General features: G+C 57.1%; 1 protein-coding gene across 7 annotated transcripts in view; it reads right to left on the bottom strand.

The window, feature by feature from the left end:
- The window catches only part of NT5DC4 (5'-nucleotidase domain containing 4), a 33,900-nt gene extending 24,989 nt beyond the window's left edge, over window positions 1-8,911 (bottom strand). Inside the window, exon 1 of one of the 7 annotated variants that reach the window (XR_010598579.1) lies at window positions 3,095-3,170. Coding sequence is in view for 6 of the 7 variants with exons in the window: in XM_005279284.5 (XP_005279341.4) it covers window positions 6,375-6,493 (119 nt within the window). In the remaining variant the exon portion in view is untranslated. Of the gene's footprint in view, window positions 1-3,094; window positions 3,174-6,374; window positions 6,610-8,740 lie in introns of those variants that run through there. The other 6 variants (XM_024110510.3, XM_005279284.5, XM_065584281.1 and 3 more) reach the window with 6 other exon arrangements.
- Window positions 8,912-18,452: the final 9,541 nt, after the last annotated feature.

The raw sequence follows: 18,452 nt of genomic DNA on the forward strand, positions 1-18,452 counted from the left end.
CCTCTGTTTACCAGAAGCTGGGAATAGAATATCCGGGTTAGAAGGGACCTCAGGAGGTCATCTAGTCCAATCCCCTGCTCAAAGCAGGACCAATCCTCAGACAGATTTTTACCACAGTTCCCTAAACAGCCCCCTCAAGGATTGAGCTCACAACCCTGGGTTTAGTAGCCCAATGCTCAAACCACTGAGCTATCCCTTCCCTGAGCAACAGGGGATGAATCACTTGATTCCCTGTTCTGTTCATTCCCTCTGGGGCACCTGGCTTTGGCCACTGTCAGAAGACAGGATACTAGGCTAGATGGACCCTTGGTCTGACCCAGTCTGGCGGTTATTTCCTTGTGCAAGGTTCTCTGGCCTAGGTTATGCAAGAGGCCAGATTCTGGTCCTAGAACCCTACGAATTGTCACTGTTGCTTTTCTGGGCAGACTGGTGTCATAGCTGTGGGAACACAGACGTCACCTCTTCTCTGCCTATGATCCTTCCGGATGTGCAGAAGAGGAGCTGCAGCATTCATCTCTCAATGGCTGGCTTGACAGAGGACTGGCATGTGTAAGTAAGAGGCAGATCTCCTTTCATCTAATGGAAGGTAACCTGTTTGCCTACGTGGCATAGGCCCAATACTGTTCACTGCTCCCAGAGAGTCTCCTTGAGCTCAAGCAGTGAGGCTTTTGGAGAAGGAAGGTGCGGCTTATCCTTGCTGTCACTTATTAGCATTGTTTATATTCTGGTAGCACCCATAAACCCTAGTTATGCACCACGGCCCCACTGCGCCAGGTGCTGTACAGACAGAACAAAAGGAAACATTTCATTGTTACAAACGTTCATTGTTTTTAAAGTGGATTCTATTGGTTGAGGACACAAAACTGTACAATTCCCAGTGATCGCCTGCTCCCCCATCAGCAGCTTCTGCCTGAGGCCGAGGCCTGAGCTGGCTACTGAGACCCAGCAGTTCCCTGGGCCTGAGAAGGGGCCCCAGCACGGCAGTGCAACCATCACTCGCAGTGGGCCGAATACTGACCTGGGGCCCACCAAACAAGAGCTGAACTGGGCGGCGCGCGCTCCAGGACCCCTCGGGATGAACATGCGCGTAGAAGCGCGGTGACGCAGTTGCTGAGCTAGGCTCTCTGTGGGCAGTGCTGGGACCGGAGGAGCAAACAGGGCCCTGCAGCCCGATGAAAGCCAGTGAGGGCCGTGTGAGACCACAGGGTGCGTGAGGTCGCTCTTCTCACAGTCCTGAGCAGCGAGACACCCACTTATGCCAGGAGGGGCTGCCACGGGCATTGCAGGGAGGCAGGATCCTGCCATGAAGTTCATCCCCACCCAGCCAGCTCACCCAAGGCCACAGATGCTGGTGAGGGGACAGAGGGTGGTGAAACACCCATTGGCTTTAGTAGCATTTGAGGATACCGTGTGGCAGGGCTTAGAGGTGCCGACCCAGTGCCCTGTTCGACAAGGTCCCATGCCACCCTCCGCATGCTGGGAAAAAGAACAAATCCAAAGGTCACGTGACCCACTCCCAGCACCCCCCCCAGCCAGGGGGAGACACCCGGCACCCCAATCATGCGTCAGAGCCTTGCGTAATCTCCAGGGCTCTCTCTGCAAACAGCTGGGACATGTGATTCATTGAACTCTCTTATCAGCCTCACCCAGCGGCCCGTGCAGCAAAGCCAAGGTGATGAAACGGCTGCATACTGCGTCAGAGCAGCATTTCCTTGGCACAGGGGCACAGACCCCAGCCTGCTCAGGATCCCCTACGTACCCCAACCCCCCACACCCACTGGCATAGAAGATGCAGGATTCAGCCTCACAGTCTTTAACGTTTGTTTGAAAGCCCCCGATCCCAGAATCACAAGACTCTCAACTTGCATTTAAAAAAAGTTTCCAGCTCTCGCCACTGCAAAGAAGAGCTGGGGAATGCAAACCAAGCACACTCTAAAGGCTAGAAGGCCAGAAGGCAAAGAAAAAGATCACACGATCTTGTGATTTTTTAAGATAATCTCAGGATTCTGGGGGCTGGAGTCATGAGTTTTGTCCGTTTTGCATTGGCAGTACTGGAAACATCCCAACATATCGCCCATTAGCTACACACTGGGGAAGGTCCCCCCACCAACTAGCTGAGGTTTTTATTTCTACAGGGCATTCACTGATGAGTTAGTATATGCAGACTCAGTTCTAGGTTTGGAATCCATTCTTTGTCCATGTCTTTCCTCCATTGCAAGCCAAGGTGCTGCAGAACCTTGCGTTGCTTTTGCACCAACTGCACAATCATTAACACATTTTGATTTTCTCTCTTTGCAATATGGACAGAGAGCAACATGCACTTGCAACAAAAGCAAACATGTTGCAAGCACAAACACTTGGCTTCTTCTGGAGACCTCTGCATTGCATTGCAATCGCCTCTGCATTGATTGCAAATCAAGCTGGTCTCTGCCCTTCCCTGGTCTGTCTTTTGGCCTTGGGAAGTGTTTGGAAGGAGATGCAATTCAGTTCTTTTCCATCTGAATGCTTTGCTTGCGGGACACGCTTTTTCATCAGTCTTTGTCAAGTTAACGCAATCTCTCCCAATAACTTTGCTTTGACCTGGTTATCACTTATGCCTTGGATAATTTGGTCTCATTAGTCCACCTGCTGACTGGGCCATTCCACATGGCTTAGCTTTATTACATAGCTCTGTAACATGATCCTCCACTGTCCTGCCTGGCTGCTCGTTTCTTGCAAAGAACCCATGCCCCTCTCACTCTTTGTAGCCCCTAGAGCAGGAGTGGGCAAACTTTTTGGCCTGAGGACCACATCTGGGTATGGAAATTGTATGGTGGGCCATGAATGCTCACGAAATTGGGGTTGGGGTTCAGGAGGGGGTGAGGGCTCTGGGGTGGGGCCAAAAAAGAGGAGTTCAAGGTGTGGGAGGGGCCTCCGGGCTGGTGCAGATGGTTGGGGTCCAGGGGGGATGAAGGCTTCAGCTGGGGCTGAGGGGCTTGGGGTGCAGGAGGATACTCTGGGCTGGGACTGAGGGGTTCAGAGGGCAGAAGGGGGAATCAGGCTGGGGCAGGGGCACGGGAGGGGGTCAGGGGTGCAGGCTCTGGGCTGCGCTTACCTCAAGCAGCTCCCAGAAGCAGCGGCATGTCCCCACTCCGGCTCTGGCATGGCCAGGCAGCTCTGTGTGCTGCCACGTGCACAGTCAGCTCCCATTGGCCGCAATTCCTGGCCAATAAGAGCTGCAGGGGTGGCGCCTGTGGATGGGGCAGCGCGCAGAGCCCCCTGGCTGCTCCTAAACATAGGAGCTGGAGGGGGGACATGCCATTGTTTCTGGGAGCAGCGGTGCATGGAGTGGCCCCCGACCCTGCTCCCCAGCTGGAGCGGGGCAAGCCCCAGACCCTGCTCCCCAGAAGGCGCTGGTAGGCTGGATTAAATCAGCTGACGGGCCGGACGTAGCCCGCGGGGCCATAGTTTGCCCACCCCTGCCTTTGAGGCTGCCACTGAAATGGAGACCCCACCGGGCTAGGCTCTGTACCTAGCAACGAAAAACAGTCCCTGCACTGAAGCGCTCAACGTTTTTCACTGATAGTTTCACACACAAACACTGAACGAGAAACCCAACCTGAACGTTACCGCAGGATATTTTGGAGGATTTGAAGAAATGAATCATCAACTTTAAACCATTTTCTTAAATACATCTTTTAACGGCCGGATTCACCCACACGGTGCTGCAGGCCAGCACAAAGGAGACAGAACAGTTCAAATAGGTCTCCAGTGGCTTCGTTTCACCAGCGCAGGGCAAAACTGCTGGAGTTTCCACCCCAAATTCCCTCTCCCACTTACACCTCCCTACGCTGCCCTGCACGTGTGTGTTCCCCTTCCCTCTTTCATTCACTATATTCCCCTGCACCCCTCATTCTCCCCCTCAGAGATTTGCCACAAGAGGTAGCTGTGGAAGAGAAATATATAGGATTACTGGTTGGATTTTGCTGTCCTTTTTTATTAGCTGAGAATGTAGCTATCAGCAGAGATGAGGGCAGAAAACTTTCAGCAAAACTCCTGGAGAATTGCCCTCTTTCAAACAGCCCCCACCTCCCCATAGGAACGAAGCCAGGTTGCGCTCAGAGAGGGCAGCCTCCCATGCAGTCAGGAAGCAAAGGGGAACAGGCAAATTCTGTGTCCAGGGAGGAGGTGCTGTCACTATGAGGAGGAAACACTGTGCCCCACACACAGAACCAGGCTGAATCCCTGCTTTTCTGCACACCCCACTTCCGTCATGCAGTGCTTTTCAATCACAGATCTTGTAGTGGGTCAGAATAGCACCCCCACTCCCATTTTACAGATGGGGAAACTGAGGCACAGAGCAGCGGCAGCCTGAGCAGAGCCGGGAATGGAAACCCAGGTCTCCCATGCCTCAGGCTCACAGGTGAGCCACTGGCCTACATTGTGCCCCTGATTTGGGGGCTGCTAGGCTGACAACTCCTCAGACCCTACCATGGCGAGCTCTGCCGGGCGCATGGAACCCTTTGGCATCTGTCTGAGCCCTCTAGAGCCCCCTCAGGACATTTCCTTTTGCTCTGGTGCTTTGGGTCTGCTCACTTGCCCCCCCCCCCCCCACACACACACACTCTGCTGTCTGTGTTTGATCCTGGAGGGGGGGGGGGATTTCTTGGGCACCTAAGGAAGAAAGATCTGGCCTGGAGGAGGCAGCGGTATGGGCACTGGCCCTTTAAGATGGGCGATAGAGGCCAGCATGAGACAATACAAATTATTAGAGCAGAAAAACGCCTTTTGAAATGGGGCATGCACCACAGAGACGCCCCAGAGGGCTCAGGCAATGGCTGCCTTAGCATCTAGGGTGCCCAAGGGAATTTGTGAGAGATCAGCACCCACCAGCACCAGCTGATGCCCATGGCAGAGCTCCCAGTGACTCAGCGGGAGCAGGAGCAGGCCCCGTGTCTCAGGATGCCCTTGGGGAGCTCAATCCTGGGGAGGGAAGGATTGGATCCCCCTGGTGACAGTCACAGAACTGTCCATGGGCCCATAGACTGGGTTGTTCTCGGCCCCCGCTTCTTGGAATGGCCCCCCTACCCCCGCCTCCCCCACTCCCAAGATCTGCCCCCTCCCAGATCTCTGCCCAATAGGCTCAGCTGCACCAGGTGCATCTGCTCTGTCCTCAGATCAGATTGTGGGGCTGGGGCATTTTAACCCTTCTTTGCTGCACTCGGAGGCAATGCTTTGTCCCCAGGCTTACGCCTGCCACATGGGGCAGGCAGGCCCAGCTCTGCCATTGACTCACCAGCCAACCTAGGGCAAATCCTGTGACTGTGCCTCAGTTTTCCCATCAATTAAACAGGGATACTGACCCTACTTTAAAGGCCTTGGCAATCTAGGGGCTAGAGGAATTCACAGGTCTCAAGAGGTCACAGATTGGGGAGAGTCTAGATACAGTGGCTACTACGGCAGGTCCAGTGCCTAGATACCACAGTGATGGGCGCTTTAAAGAATGGAGAGACTTGTTCTCGCTGAGCTGTCCTGACTGGAAGCCCGAGCTGGATGCTCTCACGCTGCACCTTGTGTCATCACTTACACCCAGGGCAAGGGAGGTTAAAATCATTAGCAACAAGGCAGGCAGCATGGCCTAGTGGGGAGAGTGCTGGCCTGGGGCCCAGGTGGCCTGAGGCACAGGTAACCTGGGTTTTATTCCCAGCTCTGCCAACAGCCTCATGCAGTCACTTTCCCTCATGGGGCCTCAGTTTCCCCACCAGCACAACAGGGATAACGATAGTGACCTCCATTGTGCCTGGCATGAGTTCACCCCCTCCCCCAGTCCACCCAAGCCAGACACAGCTCCGGACCGCAGCACCCCCCAGGGTGTTCAGAGAGCTACTGCTCACAATCCACACACTCCCTTGGGTGCTCAGGTCTGGTTACCTAGATCCATCTCTGAGAGTCCTGGACATTACAGCAGCACCTAGAGACCAACTGAGATCAGGGCCCAGCTGTACCAGAGACAGGCCAGGCACAGGCAGGCCTGGCAGTGCCACCCCACTCTGCTCCTTTGGATTTTAAGGTTTGTTTTTAATGAAGCTGGGGGGGCGGGTTTGCTGGGGAGTCACTAGCCAGCCCCGGAGGGGGGCGCTCTGCACCGGGGGGGGGGGGGGGGGTGCCAGGCTCCAGCGCCTCCCCCCCTCCCCATGGGACTCCCGCGCACGGCTCCAGGTTAGTCGGGGCGCCGCGGAGGAGTCGGATGGGGCCAAGCGCCCCTGGCGGGCTGCCGCCGAGCTGGTGAGCGGAGCTTCAGGCGTGCCCCGGGCGCTAGCTCCGAGTTCCCGAGCCAGCGCCGGAGGGGCCCATCCCCGTCGGCTCTGGGCGCCCGGCTCCGCGCTGCTCCTTACCGGTGCTGACAGACCCTCTTGAGGGCGCGGCCGTCGGCGCCCCCCGGCTCCTTGGCGCTCCGGGGCCCGTCCTGCGGCGGGGCCAGCGCGGCGTCCGGCTCCCCGGCGAGGCTGCCCATGAGCGCGGCCGGTGCGGTGCTGCCCTGGCCAGGAGAGCGAGCGAGCGGCCGGCTGGAAGTGGAGCCTTTTATCGCCTGACCGGCTATCGGGCCGGGCCAGCCGCCCCGCCCCGGCCCGTCCGCGGGGCTCGCTGCGGGGCGAGGAGGGGGCTTCCTGCCGGAGACTGCGGGGCTTGGTCACGTCCCAGTGGGGACGGCTCCCCCCCAGTGTCGCCCAGCGCGCCCTCAGCCCGTGCCCGAGCCCCCCCCCACACACACACACAGTGCCCCTAGGGTGCTCTCCCCAACCCCGTGCCGGGCATGAGCCTGTCTCCGTGCCTGACCCAAGCTCACCACCCTCTGGGACTGCCCCCCACTTGCCCATCCTACCCTGGGCTTCCCCTCCCTGCTGCCCACCCTGTGCCCACCTGATGTCCCCTCACCCATCTCACATGCACTCATCAGCCCATACCCCCCATCCCATGCCCACCTGCTAGCCTGAAGCGCCTCACATCCCATGCCCACCCGCCAACCCTGGGTGCTCCCCTCCCCCTCACAGTGTAGTTTCAGCAGTTCTTGATCTCAGGTGGGGCCAGGCAGCCCCATCTCTTCCCTCCAGCGAGGGCTGCTTTGCTGTAGTCTCTGGTTTCCCTGTCCTTATGGTACCAACCCAGGTCCCCCTGCAGCCCCAGCCCGGCATGCCTTATCCAGCGCCCCGAGCCCTGGAGATGGGTGGGAGACTGGCCAGGGTACCTCTGTACACACCCCACAGGTCGATGTCTCAAAACTTGCCATCCAGCTGTGGGGTGATAGTAATTTAGCCATCACATAAGACACAACAGAAGAGTGTTTGTCCCAGCTCTGCGGCGCTGCGCATGGGCTTTCAGCGGTGATGGGGGGATGCAAGTCACGGGCACCGCAGCACAAGGGGGGACACTGAGCAGATGGAGGGGCAGTTTCTAACTGAAGCAAGTTGCACTTAAATCTTGTTGACCCTGATCATAAAGCATTTGAACAGTATCTGGAGCTTGGCATTAGAAAAAGTTCAGAGAAGGGCAACTAAAATGATTAGGGTTTTGGAACGGGTCCCATATGAGGAGAGATTAAAGAGGCTAGGACTTTTCAGCTTGGCAAAGAGACGACTAAGGGGGGATATGATAGAGGTCTATAAAATCATGAGTGTGTGGAGAAAGTGAATAAGGAAAAGTTATTTACTTGTTCCCATAATATAAGAAATAGGGGCCACCAAATGAAATTAATGGGCAGCAGGTTTAAAACAAATAAAAGGAAGTTCTTCACACAGCGCACAGTCAACCTGTGGAACTCCTTGCCTGAGGAGGTTGTGAAGGCTAGGACTATAACAGGGTTTAAAAGAGAACTGGGTAAATTCATGGAGGTTAAGTCCATTAATGGCTATTAGCCAGGATGGGTAAGGAATGGTGTCCCTAGCCTCTGTTTGTCAGAGGGTGGAGATGGACGGCAGGAGAGAGATCACTTGATGATTCCCTGTTCTGTTCACTCCCTCTGGGGCACCTGGCATTGGCCACTGTCAGCAGACAGGACACTGGGCTGGATGGACCTTTGTCCACGCACCCCCATTCTTATGTTCTTGGCCTTGGGAGGCACCGCTGGGGCTGGGCCAAGGACCTTACTGGGGCAGGAATATCTGACCCTCCAGACTGGATCAGACTAAAGTCCCCCCCAGCCCAGTCTCCTGTCTGCTCCAGGGGGAGGGAGATGTGGGTAACCAGCCCGCCGAGGTCTCCTTGGTTAGTCACTAAGGGGGATGTGAAACAGCATCTGCGAGGGACACACGGTTTTGTCTCAGCCAGCCTGGATAACTGGCACCCAAGAGTCATGGGATGGGGGTGCCCCAGGCTGTCCGTCTGTCCATTCCCCACAGCCTTCTGTCTGTCCATCCATCCCACACAGCCCCCTGTCTGTCCATCCATCCCACACAGCCCCCTGTCTGTCTGTCCATCCCACACAGCCCTCTGTCTGTCCGTCTATCCCACACAGCCCCCTGCTATCCATCCCACACAGCCCTCTGTCTGTCCGTCTATCCCACACAGCCCCCTGCTATCCATCCCACACAGCCCTCTGTCTGTCCGTCCATCCCACACAGCCCCCTGCTATCCATCCCACACAGCCCTCTGTCTGTCCGTCCATCCCACACAGCCCCCTGCTATCCAGCCCCCACAGCCCTCTGTCTCTCTATGATCAGCACCAGAGCTCTGGCCTCCCAGAGGCTATAGCCAAGCCCGTTACCATAGTCCATGCTCCCCTGGCATTCCCCTGGCCATCTCACACTCCTCGGTTCATAGATGTGAAGGCCGGGAAAAAGTTGGGAATGACTAAAGCGTCTTCCAGAAAGGCCCCGGGCCTTGGCCAAAGCCATGGAGAATCCATCACCTCCTTCTTGACTCTGTGCATATGCCTTATTTCTAATTTCAATTTGGTTCAGCTTCCGGCCGCTGGCTCTTGTTCTCCCGTGCTCCATTAGGTGACTTTAGCAGCCTGTGCTGTAATCCAGGCAACATTTAGCCTGTTCTGGACGTATTAATCAGATGGACCAAGTCTCCCGCACTCAGGCATTTCCTCCAGCCATCCAAGTCTTTGGGGGCTCTTTGCTGGCCCGTCTCCAATGTTTAACCCCCTTCTTCCTAGAAGCCTAGGCCTGGAAGGGGCCATGAGCGGTCGTCTGCTCTGGTCCCTGCTCTCCAGGCAGGACCACAGAATAATGTTTTGAAATGTGGCATCAGAACCGGAGGCCGTAGAGCTCACCAATGCTGCGTACAGAGGTAAACTCATCCTCCTGCTCTTCACTCACTGCTCCAGTCTAACGGGCCAGGAGACCTAACAACACAGGGGGACGGTGTCACCGAGTCCCCGGGCGATGCTCTGGAACTGCTCCCCACAAAGCCAGTCAGGACATTGGGGAGCCGCCTCTCCCTCGGAGCAGACCGTCTTCAGGGCAAGAAGCTCACACAGCTTCACCTCCAGGGTCTCTCCTTGGAGCATTCAGCATATGCCCCTCCGTGCGCTTCCCACAGCAAGTCCACCCGGCGGGGTCCTGGGGAAGCCAGAGGGTCCTGAACCCCCACTTCACAGTCAGACGTGACTCTCAGCCAGCCAGTAAAACAGAGGTTTATTAGATGACAGGAACACGGTCTAAAACAGAGCTTGTAGGTACAGGGGCGAACGGGACCCCTCAGCCAGGTCCATTATGGGGTTCAGAGAGCCAGACACCCACGTCTGCCCCCACTCCTAATCCCCAGGTAGCTCCAACTCTGAAATCACCTCCAGCCCCTCCTTCTCCCGGCTTTGTCTCTTTCCTGGGCCAGGAGGTCACCTGACCTCTTTGTTCTCCCACCCCTTTAGCATCCCCTTGAAGGGGGGAAGGGCCTGGCCATTAGTTGCTAGGCAGCAGAGGGTCGGCCAGAAACTGAGGCACCCACACAGTATTCAGAGGAAACATTAAGAACAGTCCCACTTTGTCACGGTCCCTTTCCCCCCCCCCCCTACACTCCCCTTCCCCCCTCCCCCCCCCGCGCAGACAGGAGACTGGGCTTGGGGGACCTTGGTCTGATCCAGTCAGGTTGGGCTGCTATTCCTGTAAGGCCCTTGACCCAGCCCAGGTTCTGAGCGGTGGCTCTGCAGGGCCGAGCTCCAGATACTGTTCAAATGCTTTATGAACAAGATTAAGGTGCAACTTGCTTTAGTTAGAAACCCCCTCACCCCTCCGCTCAGTGGCCCCACTTGTGCTGCAGTCTGTGTGACTTGCATCCCTGTGTCCATTCAAGTTGCACGCACACCTCCCGGGGGGTCCCCTTACAATGTGCCGCCCCAGGCACATGCTTTCTCATCTGGTGTCTGGAGCCGGCCTTGGCTCTAACCCACCAGACACACTCCCCTCCCAGGACTGGGGAGAGAACCTAGGAGTCCTGGCCACATCCCAGTCTGGTGCACTGTTAAGCCACTCAAGTACATTGACCAGTGGTTTGGGGAGAGCCCCTCCTTCCAAAGCACGTCAGACCCTGCTCTTGCCCGTTGCCCCTGACATCTGCTTGGCGGCGGAGGGCTGGGCCTGAGGGGCAGGCCAGTCATGGCGCAAGCTGACGCCAGGGCTCTGCAGCCCCATGTGCTGGGCCAAACTCCCTGGGCAGGGCTCTTGGGGCAGGGTGGGGCCGGGTGCTGAGTCATGGAGCCAGCAGGGCTGTGACCCTGTGACGTGCATGGAGGAGATCGCAGGGGCCATACCCACCCGGCACTCCCAGATAATGGGCCCCCTGGGCCGCCTGCCTGTGGCTTGTGACACCCCAGAGCCCCCCGGACCAGACCCCATCAGGCCTGGCTTGTTCCTCCCCTGACAGAACCAAACAGGAGCTACCAGCTGGACTGGGCGGGGGGGAGTGGGCTCTGAGCCCCATAGTCAGCACCAGCCCTTCCGTGCTTGGAAACAGACTGGGTGGGTGCATGCAACTGCCTGTGTGTTTTGTGTGTGTGTGTGTGTGTGTGTGTGTGTGTGCGTGCAGCTGGGTGTGTGTTGTCTGCAGCGCTGCATGTGTAGGGCACATGTGTACACAGGGTGTGGGCCGTGTGCGCTCAGAGATCACTGCATGCCCTGCTGGAAGGCAGCCAGTGCTGGGCTGTAGCGTGGCTGCTGCTGACAGTAACACAGCCCAGCCACTGAGAAGGGGAATCCAGCATCCCTGGAGGGGCATGCTGGCCACAAATTGCTACATGGGGCCCGAACCCCAACTCCTGTGGAAAGTGCTGGGGTGGGGGCCTTACACCCCAGAACAGTCTGTCAGGATCGTGCAGCGCCGCTCTGGGGCACTGGGAACAGCACTGAGTGTGTGTGGGGCGATCCCCCCCACTGAGCCCCCACCTCACTGCCTGTAGCACAGCGCTCCCTAGCGCTGGCCTTGGGCATTGGGGCCTGCACTAACTGTGAGGAGAGAGCGCCCTGGGCTGAGTGACTCGTTCACAGCCCCCATCATGCCATTATATGGGTCCGTGCCCCACAGTTTGCCATTTGTATCATGGTTGTGTTAGGTGTGTCTGTGCTGGCTGTGAACAGTGAGTCTGGGGCTCAGGACTGTGCCGTGGGGCAGGAGTGCCAGGCTACAGAGGGTGTCTTGTATGGTTATTATTGCTCAGAAATGTTACTGACAAATCTACGGCCAAGCCCATTTGCAGGGGAGGGTCCTTTTAATTAATCAGCTGGCAGCATGGGGGAGGGGGCTGCAGGTCGGGAGTGAGGGGTACCAGCAGAGCTGTTTGTGGGGAACCCAGGGCTGGGATAGCAGAAGGGCTGCAGGTCGGGATTGAGGGGCACTGGCAGCAAAGGGGGCTAGTCCCTACCCCCACATCACACTGCACTCTCAGGCTCTTGCTTTCATGGGCACCAAATTGCCTCTAACCCATTTAAAACACAGAAGACTCCCAGCAGGGGAGAGGGGCTAGTGCATTCCCTGCCCTGGGTGGGGAGCAGGCAAGCAGGGGGCACAGGGGATCAGGAGGGCTGAATTGCCCCCATAGGTCAGTGCCGCCAGCCCCACTCATCCCCCAGCAGCCCATCTGCAGCAGTCTCTGCTTCCAACAGCTGATCCCTCATCCCGCCTCACACACCCCCAGCCTGGCTGACCCCCAGTGGCCCTGGCCCCCTTATCGCTCCTGTTCAAACAGCCAGCACTGCATCAGCAGCAGAGCACTCGGCAATGGGACCTCGAGGAGGGGGGAAGGAGGTGGGTTGGAGGAGGATCCATCCTGGGGGGTGCATGGGGTGAGGGTGAACGAATTCCCTCCAAATGGCAAACAAGCAAAGTTCAAGGTCTCCTTCCATCCCAGCGGCGACGGGGGGCAGCACTCCTATGGGCACCAGATTCTGCCAGGTCACTCTGCCTGGGAGGGCATTTCCCACTGGATCCCCCCAGCAACGCCGGCTTTAGGAAGGGCAGGACCCAATTCGAACATTTTTGGCGGGGCCCCGGCAAGGATGACTAACAAAAAAAATAATGGAAAAAAAAGCCTTTAATTTCTTCCATGTATTATTTACTTTCCATAACTATATAAAAAATAAAATTATATATTATGTACATTGCATCATATATGCTGTTGATCGGTTATTAATGAGCTCCGTTTCACGTGTGTGGGTCCCCGCCACTCCCTGGGGGTGTGCTAGGGTGACCAGATGTCCTGATTTTATAGGGAAAGTCCCGATTTTGGGGTCTTTTTCTTATAGGATCCTATTATTCCCCACCCCCTGTCCCGATTTTTCACACTTACTGTCTGGTCACCCTAGTGGTGTGCACATGTGTGGGTCCCAGCTGCTCCCTGCCCCCCTCATTGAAGCAGGTGTGCAGGGTGACTGCCCTGGGAACTGCAGGGCACCAGTGGACATGGGGCTGGCTGGAGGCTGGGCAGGGGCTCACTGGAGGTAGGGTCTGGCTGCAGGCAGGGCAAGGGGTGCGGGGCTGGCTGGAGACAGGGGTGTGTGGGGCTGGCTGGCTTTGGGCAGGGCCGCAGGGGGGTGCGGCAGGGGTTGCCTGGAGACAGGGCAGGGGGTGCGGCAGAGGCTGGCTGTGGGCAGGGGGTGCAGGGCTGGCTGCAGGCAGGGCAGGGGGGCAGGGCTGGTGCGGGCAGAACAGGGGTGGCGGGGCTGGAGGTAGGGCAGGGGTGCAGCAGGGGCTGGCTGCGGACAGGGGGTGCAGGGCTGGCTGGAGACAGGGCTGGCTGCCTGCAGGGCAGGGGGTGTGGGCTGGTGCGGGGACGGGGTGCAGCAGAGGCAGCTTTAAATAGCCCCCGAGCCCCCCGCTATCCCAGGGCTCTGGGGGCTATTTAAAGGGCCCAGGGCTCCCCTGCTTCTACCGCCCCGGCCCTTTAAATAGCCGCAGGAGCCCTGGGGAAGCAGCGGGGCTCCAGTGGCTATTTAAAGGGCCGGGGCGGTAGAGGCAGCGGGAGTCCCGGACTTTTTAAATAGCCCCCAGAGTCCCGCAGCCCTACCCCAGGGCTCCAGCAGTGGGGGTCTGGTGGCAATTTAAAGGGCCTGGGGCTCCGGCCCCTGCTGGGAGCCCTAGGTCCTTTAAATTGCCCCCTGGGGAAGCCGGACCACCCTGGTACAGCGCACTAGCTCTTGCCGGTACCCCGTACCGGGGCTTGGGCCTGGGGCCCGATTCAGGAGAATTGGTTGAATTGGCCTAAAGCCGGCCCTGGTGGGGGTATGGCCACAGAGCCGCAGGGAGGGGAACCCTGAGGTGTGGGGGCTGGGTGGGTACTGGGTGTTCCTCCTGAAGGGACGGGGGTTGGCCAAGGTCACTCAGCCCCGGGGTGTGGGAGGGGGACAGGCTGAGGGCACTCAGAGCCCCAGGAAGTGGGGGGGGCTGAGGGGAGGGACTGGCCAGGGGCACTCAGAGCTCGGGGGAGGGGCTGTCCGGGGGGGCACTCACAGCCCCAGGAGGTGTGGGGGGGAGGAGCACACAGGATTTCAGGAATTCCCTGGCAGTGAAGAGCTGCTGGCGTCAGGGAGGAGCCAGCCGTGACAATCCCCACTTGGGATCCCTGGCTGGGCTAGAGGGTATGGGGGCCCGTGGCCAAGCTGCAGCGGAAGGTGACCTGAAGAAAATGCCTCGGCCTCCTGCTAGGAAGGGCCTGGGCCAGACAATGACCCACCACGCAGTGTCCCAGCTCCCTGCCCCACACCTGTGGGGCACGGCCCCTCCTCTGTAGGGAGGTTGGCATGTACCTTAGTGCTGCTTCCTCCATCCCCAAAGGCCTCTCCCAGCCAGTCTCTGGCAACCGCTGCCGTTCAGTACGCACATTACCCTGCTGTGACATACCGGAGGGGGGAACCACTCGGGGATGGGGGGGGCTGTCACACAGCTGGGCAATTTAACCCGGCTGGGCAGGAGTGACTGTCTCCCTGGAGCTGGGGTCTCAGCCCAGGTGTCTCTCTGCCCTTCCCCCCAGTAGCGCCTCACATTGAGTTCCAGCCCCACATTCACACCCACAAGTGCTGGTGGGTTCCAATCCCAGCTGAACACGCCCACCCGGCCCTAGTGCGGAGCAGAAGGGCCCAGCGCTGCCCCACAGACCCTCTGGCTCTCCGAGCCCGCTCTTACCCATCACCGCAGCACGTCTGGCCCATGCTGAACGCTGCTGCTCTGTGCAGAGAGGCTGGCACTTCTCGCTTCTGCCGTACGAGGGGCAGGTGCTGCTACCGACTGCTCCCCCTAACCCCCGCCCTGCTGCGCTCTGGGGATGCTGCCCTGCTGTGGAGCTCTCAGGTGTTTTGAACTGGAATTTGTTTGGAGAGAAACTGCTAAGGAGCCTTATCAGCCCCGAGCAGAGAGTACCTGGGAGCCTGCCTGGGTCGGGCGGGTCTGGTATAGCCTCCCGCCAGATAAGGCTCTTCCCTGGACCTGCCACCCATTGGAATCTGGAACGATTCCCTCCGAGGTAACACCCGGGGCAGCCAGGGCAGGGCAGGGTACGGCCTGCTCCCCGGGAGCGTTAGGGCTTTCAGGAGTCAGAGGTGCCAGCAGAGCAGGTTGTACGTTAAAGCAGCGAAGGCAGTTGGGGGGCAGAGGAATTGGGTGCTTTGCCATTGCACTTGATCAGCTCAATTTGAAAATTCTTTCAAAGGAAATCCAGATGTATACATCTGACTGGGGTACATGTACACACATACACACGCACACTCACATGTGCACACTCATGTGCACATACACGTACACACATACATAAGCACATTTACACATACACATATATACAGACGTACACATACACGCACACACGCTGTCCCTGGAGCGCCCCAGGATGCGACTGACGGGGTGCCTGGCTATTATGGAGGCAGAAGGGGGTTGGGAGAAAATAATCAAGAAGAACTTTTGCTGAAAATGCAAACCTAAGCTGGAAATCTGTGCAGGGCTGGGTCAGCGAAAATGATCTTTTGAGCTGTTCTTATTAACCGTGGTCCTGTACTTCCTGGTTTGCGTCGGACCCAGGCAGGAGACTGGGCTGCTCTGAGCTGTAGAAGCCATTGGAATGAGCCAGGTCGGAATGAGCCAGGCCCTCAGAGCCTTCTGCCACCAATCGCCCCAGCAGTCACTGATCCACACCAAACCACGTCCTTCCAGTCAGGCAGTTTCATATGCACACGTCAAACCCTTGGTTTGCCACTCAGACACCACGGTGATGGGCACAGTAAGGACCGAGAGACGCTAAACAGGCAGACAGACAAGGAAATAGTGGCCCTGCCTACAGGTGTGTGTGTGGTGCAAACGGATGAACACCAGTTGCTGGCTGAAGGCACAACCTTAATTCCTGCATCTCCTGTCTGTCAGCTATCGTTCGCTTGGCAGCCTGAGCTCCGATTTCTAACGCAGCGTTTTGCTCTGGCCTATTGTGGTTCTCATGTCCGGGGGCGCCTTGGCCCCTGGTATCAGGAGCGGTGCTAAGGAGGCTGCTTTTCAAAGGTCCTTAAGTAGGGTTGCCAACTTTCTACTTGCACAAAACCAAACGCCCTTGACCCAACCCCTTTCATTCCCTTCCCCAAGGCCCCACCCTCACTCACTCCAGCCCAGCCCACCTCTCTCAGTCGTTCGCTCTCACACCCTCACTCACTTTCACTGGGTTGGAGCTGGGGGTTGGCGTGCAGGGAGGGGTGAGGGCTCCGGTGGGGATGCGGGCTCTGGGATTGGGCTGGAGATTAGGGGGTTGGGGTGCCAGAGGGGGATCCGGGCTGGGACAGAGGGTTGGGGTGCGGACTCTGGGAGGGAGTTTGGGTGCGGGAGGGGGCTCAGGGCTGGGGTAGGGGATTGGGGTGGGGGTGTGGGGTCTGGGAGGGATTAGGGTACAGCAGGGGGTTCCGACCTGGGGCAGGGGGTTGGGGTGCCGGGTGTGAGGTCTGGGAGGGAATTTGGGTGTGGGAGGGGGTTCCGACCTGGGGCAGGGTTTCTGGGTGCGGGCTCTGGCCAGGCGGCGCTTACCTCAGCCAGCTCTTGGTCAATGGCACACCGGTGCTAATGCAGGCTCCTGACCCCTGGTCTCCCTCCGCTGGTAGGCTCTGAGCAAGGCCTGCCCAGAGAACATGGATGACGAGCTCTCGATCCTGCTGACAGCACCCCCCAGCACAGACAAACTCCAGCACATCTTGGAGGTGAGCAGAATGGGGAGGGGCCGCAGGGGTTTTACCTTAGCCCTGGGGACTCCTAGAAAGAAGAGACTGGAAAATCCATATTTCTATTGGATCCTTCCGAGTATGCATTGGTGATATAAACTCACTGGGTGACCTTGGGGTAACTCACTTCCCCCTTACGGCATCAGTCTTCTCCACTATCAAATCTACACTGGGGAAGAAGGACAGAAGCCCCGACAATCACCTTCACCTCTGGGTGTCTGGTCCTGGGAGCCGAAACCAACTGGACTATCTGCCCCATCTCCTAAACTGCCCTGTCTTTCCCTCCTAGGGCCTTGTCCTTAGTGCTCAGCCTGGCCCCTTCCCAGCTTGTCCCTGACCTTTAAAGGACGCTCCAAGCCCCTCCCAGGCCTGCTTCCCTTGGGGTCTCTCTCCTGGCTGAGTACAGGCTGCCCTTCTATCTCTCAGCAGGCCTGGTGTGACAATGCGGTTCTGGCGGAACCCAATTGAGAGTGCCAACTCAGGACAAATTGCTCAAATAGGGCAGTTACAGCCCAAGGCTGGGGGTTTTTCCACCTCTAAGGCAAACCAAACCAGCCAAACTAAGAGGACTTCGGTCTCACCCCACTGGCTAACCGCAAGTCTCACAAGCAATCTCCTTAGACACTCCAGTTTCCCAGTATTACCACCAGTGCCACTCGTTATGGGGACAAATGGTTATGAAAACCAATACCCCAGTAAAAGAAAAAGGTTCTCCTGATCCCAAAGGACCAAGCCCCAAACCCAGGTCAATATACAAATCACATCTTACCCACAAATCACGCTGTTGCCAATCCTTCAGAATCTAAAATCTAAAGGTTTATTCATAAAAGGAAAAAGATAGAGATGAGCGTTAGAATTGGTTAAATGGAATCAATTACATACAGTAATGGCAAAGTTCTTGGTTCAGGCTTGCAGCAGCAATGGAATAAACTGCAGGTTCAAATCAAGTCTCTGGAATACATCCCCCGCTGGGATGGGTCCTCAGTCCTTTGTTCAAAGCTTCAGCTTGTAGCAAAGTTCCTCCAGAGGTATGAAGCAGGATTGAAGACAAGATGGAGATGAGGCATCAGCCTTATATAGTCTTTTCCAGGTGTAAGAACACCTCTTTGTTCTTACTGTGGAAAATTACAGCAAAATGGAGTCTGGAGTCACATGGGCAAGTTCCTGCATACTTTGCTGAGTCTCAAGGCATATTTGCCTTCTCTCAATGGGTCCATTGTATAGCTGATGGTCCTTAATGGGCCATCAAGCAGGCTCGGCAGAGCTAACACCAGTTTGTCTGGGATGTCACCCAGCAGCATAGCATAAGTTTGAAATACAGACAGTATAGAGCCAATATTCATAACTTCAACTACAAAAGTAATACACACATATAGACAGCATAATCATAACCAGTAACCCATAATCTTGTCTTAGACACCCCATTTGACCCCCTTTATACAAGATTTGCGTGCCACTACAGGACCTCGGTTGCAACAATGATCTATATGGTCCCAGATTATATCAATAACGTCACACCTGGGTCCTAGTCACAGGCTGAGTCTTGTCACGTGACCCCCACACTTATTCCCTTCACCCTAGGGACCTGCATCACCTCGGCCAGGTGCAGTTGAGCTCCAACCCCTTTCCTGGCCATCTCACCCTGGGACAGGTTGAAACTGGTAACCTGTGGGTAACAGTAACTGGTTGCTCCCAAAGGTGCTGAAGACACAATGGAAGAGGAAATCCTTTGGCCTGGATTGAAATTATTCCGACTGAAAGTGAATGAGAGAAAATAGGTCCAGAGTTCTCTTCCTA

The sequence above is a fragment of the Chrysemys picta genome, chromosome 2 (genome assembly GCF_011386835.1).
Source record: "Chrysemys picta bellii isolate R12L10 chromosome 2, ASM1138683v2, whole genome shotgun sequence".
Lineage (NCBI taxonomy): Eukaryota > Metazoa > Chordata > Testudines > Emydidae > Chrysemys > Chrysemys picta.